General features: G+C 44.0%; 1 protein-coding gene across 1 annotated transcript; it reads left to right on the forward strand.

Moving 5' to 3' along the window:
• The first annotated feature begins 940 nt into the window (after positions 1–940).
• Positions 941–1319, forward strand: LOC112411498 (60S ribosomal protein L30-like). Its single transcript, XM_024762670.1, has one exon. The coding sequence runs from the start codon at positions 972–974 to the stop codon at positions 1317–1319; it is 348 nt and encodes a 115-aa protein (XP_024618438.1). The 5' UTR covers positions 941–971.
• Positions 1320–2068: the final 749 nt, after the last annotated feature.

Below are 2068 nucleotides of genomic sequence, written 5' to 3' on the forward strand. Positions count from 1 at the left end.
TAACAAAGTGAATCAGCTGTACGTATACATATATCCCCGACCTCTTGCGTCTCCCTCCCACCCTCCCTATCCCACCCCTCTAGGTGGTCACAAAGCACCGAGCTGATCTCCCTGTGCTATGTGACTGCTTCCCACTAGCTATCTATTTTACGTTTGGTAGTGTATATATGTCCATGCCACTCTCTCACTTCATCCCAGCTTACCCTTCCCCCTCCCCATGTCCTCAAGTCCATTCTCTATGTCTGTGTCTTTATTCCTGTCCTGCCCCTAGGTTCTTCAGAACCTTTTTTTTTTTTTGATTCCATATATATGTGTTAGCATATAGTATTTATTTTTCTCTTTCTGACTTACTTCAATCTGTATGACAGTCTCTAGGTCCATCCATCTCACAACAAATAACTCAATTTTGTTTCTTTTTATGGCTGAGTAATATTCCATTGTATATATGTGCCACATCTTCTTTATCCATTCATCCGATGATGGGCACTTAGGTTGTTTCCATCTCCGGGCTATTGTAAATAGAGCTGCAATGAACATTGTGGTACATGATTCTTTTTGAATTATGGTTTTCTCAGGGTATATGCCCAGTACTGGGATTGCTGGGTCATATGATAGTTCTATTTTCAGTATTTTGAGGAACCTCCATACTGTTCTCCATAGTGACTGTATCAATTTACATTCCCACCAGCAGTGCAAGAGGGTTCCCTTTTCTCCACACTCTCTCCAGCATTTATTGTTTGTAGATTTTTTGATGATGGCCATTCTGACTCGTGTGAGGTGATACCTCATTGTAGTTTTGATTTGCATTTCTCTAATGATTAGTGATGTTGAGCATCCTTTCATGTGTTTGTTGGCAATCTGTGTATCTTCTTGGGAGAAATGTCTATCAAGATAAATATGGCCTTTTCTTGCTCTCCGGCCATCTTGGTGGCTGCAGTGGGCTGGGGGTGTCCCGCACCTAAGGCAGGAAGATGGTGGCCGCAAAGAAGATGAAAATGTCACTGGAGTCGATCAACTCTAGGCTCCAACTGGTTGTGAAAAGTGGAAAGTACGTGCTGGGGTACAAGCGGACTCTGAAAATAATCCGGCACGGCAAAGCGAAACTGGTCATCCTTGCCAACAACTGCCCAGCCTTGAGGAAATCTGAAATAGAGTATTATGCCGTGTTTGCCAAAACTGGTGTCCATCGCTACAGTGGCAATAATATTGAATTGGGCACAGCGTGTGGAAAATACTACAGAGTATGGACATTTGCTATCATCCATCCAGGTGATTCTCATATCATTAGAAGCATGCCGGAACAGGCTGGTGTAAAGTAACTCATGCACAATTTTTCTTTAATAAAACTGGCCAGAGCTTGTTTTAAAAAAAGATGGATAGGGGCTTCCCTGGTGGCGCAGTGGTTGAGAGTCCGCCTGCCGATGCAGGGGACACGGGTTCGTGCCCCCGTCCGGGAAGATCCCACATGCCCCAGAGCGGCTGGGCCCGTGAGCCATGGCTGCTGAGCCTGGGCGTCTGGAGCCTGTGCTCCGCAACGGGAGAGGCCACAACAGTGAGAGGCCCGCGTACCGCAAAAAAACAAAAACAAAAACAAAAACAAAAACAAAAAAAAGATGGATAAAGATGTTTTTCAAAGGGACATAATAAAATACGCATGTGTCTACTCATTTGAGCAGAAGGAATACAGTAAGAATAAACCAGAAGCTAATGGGCTTGGTTATCTACAGGGGGTAGGTGTGAACAAGGCAGAAAGAAAGGGAAATGAAGACAGGGTGGAGAAGAGAAAGACCATTGGAATTTCTCTTTTTGTGTAGCTCTGACTCATGGAGCTATGACAATATTTCACATACCCCAAAGGTGACTAAATAAATAGATGCAACCAGGATGCAGGGGGAACACCCAAAGTTACTCAAACGGTAACAGATGAACCCAACAGTATGACAAATGAATAACGTCACCACACTGAAAGCAATAGGGAAGAAAACAGCTAACTGAAGCAACTTTAGGAAACAATTGTTTTGACTGGCTCTAGACATTTACATTCCCACCAACAGTGCACAAGGGTTCC

The sequence above is a fragment of the Neophocaena asiaeorientalis genome, unplaced genomic scaffold, assembly GCF_003031525.2.
Source record: "Neophocaena asiaeorientalis asiaeorientalis breed wild unplaced genomic scaffold, Neophocaena_asiaeorientalis_V1.1 scaffold78, whole genome shotgun sequence".
Classification (NCBI taxonomy): Eukaryota; Metazoa; Chordata; class Mammalia; order Artiodactyla; family Phocoenidae; genus Neophocaena; species Neophocaena asiaeorientalis.

Coding starts and splice junctions, on each gene's coding strand:
- LOC112411498 (XM_024762670.1), top strand. CDS start 972: ATGGTGGCCGCAAAGAAGATGAAAATGTCACTGGAGTCGATCAACTCT.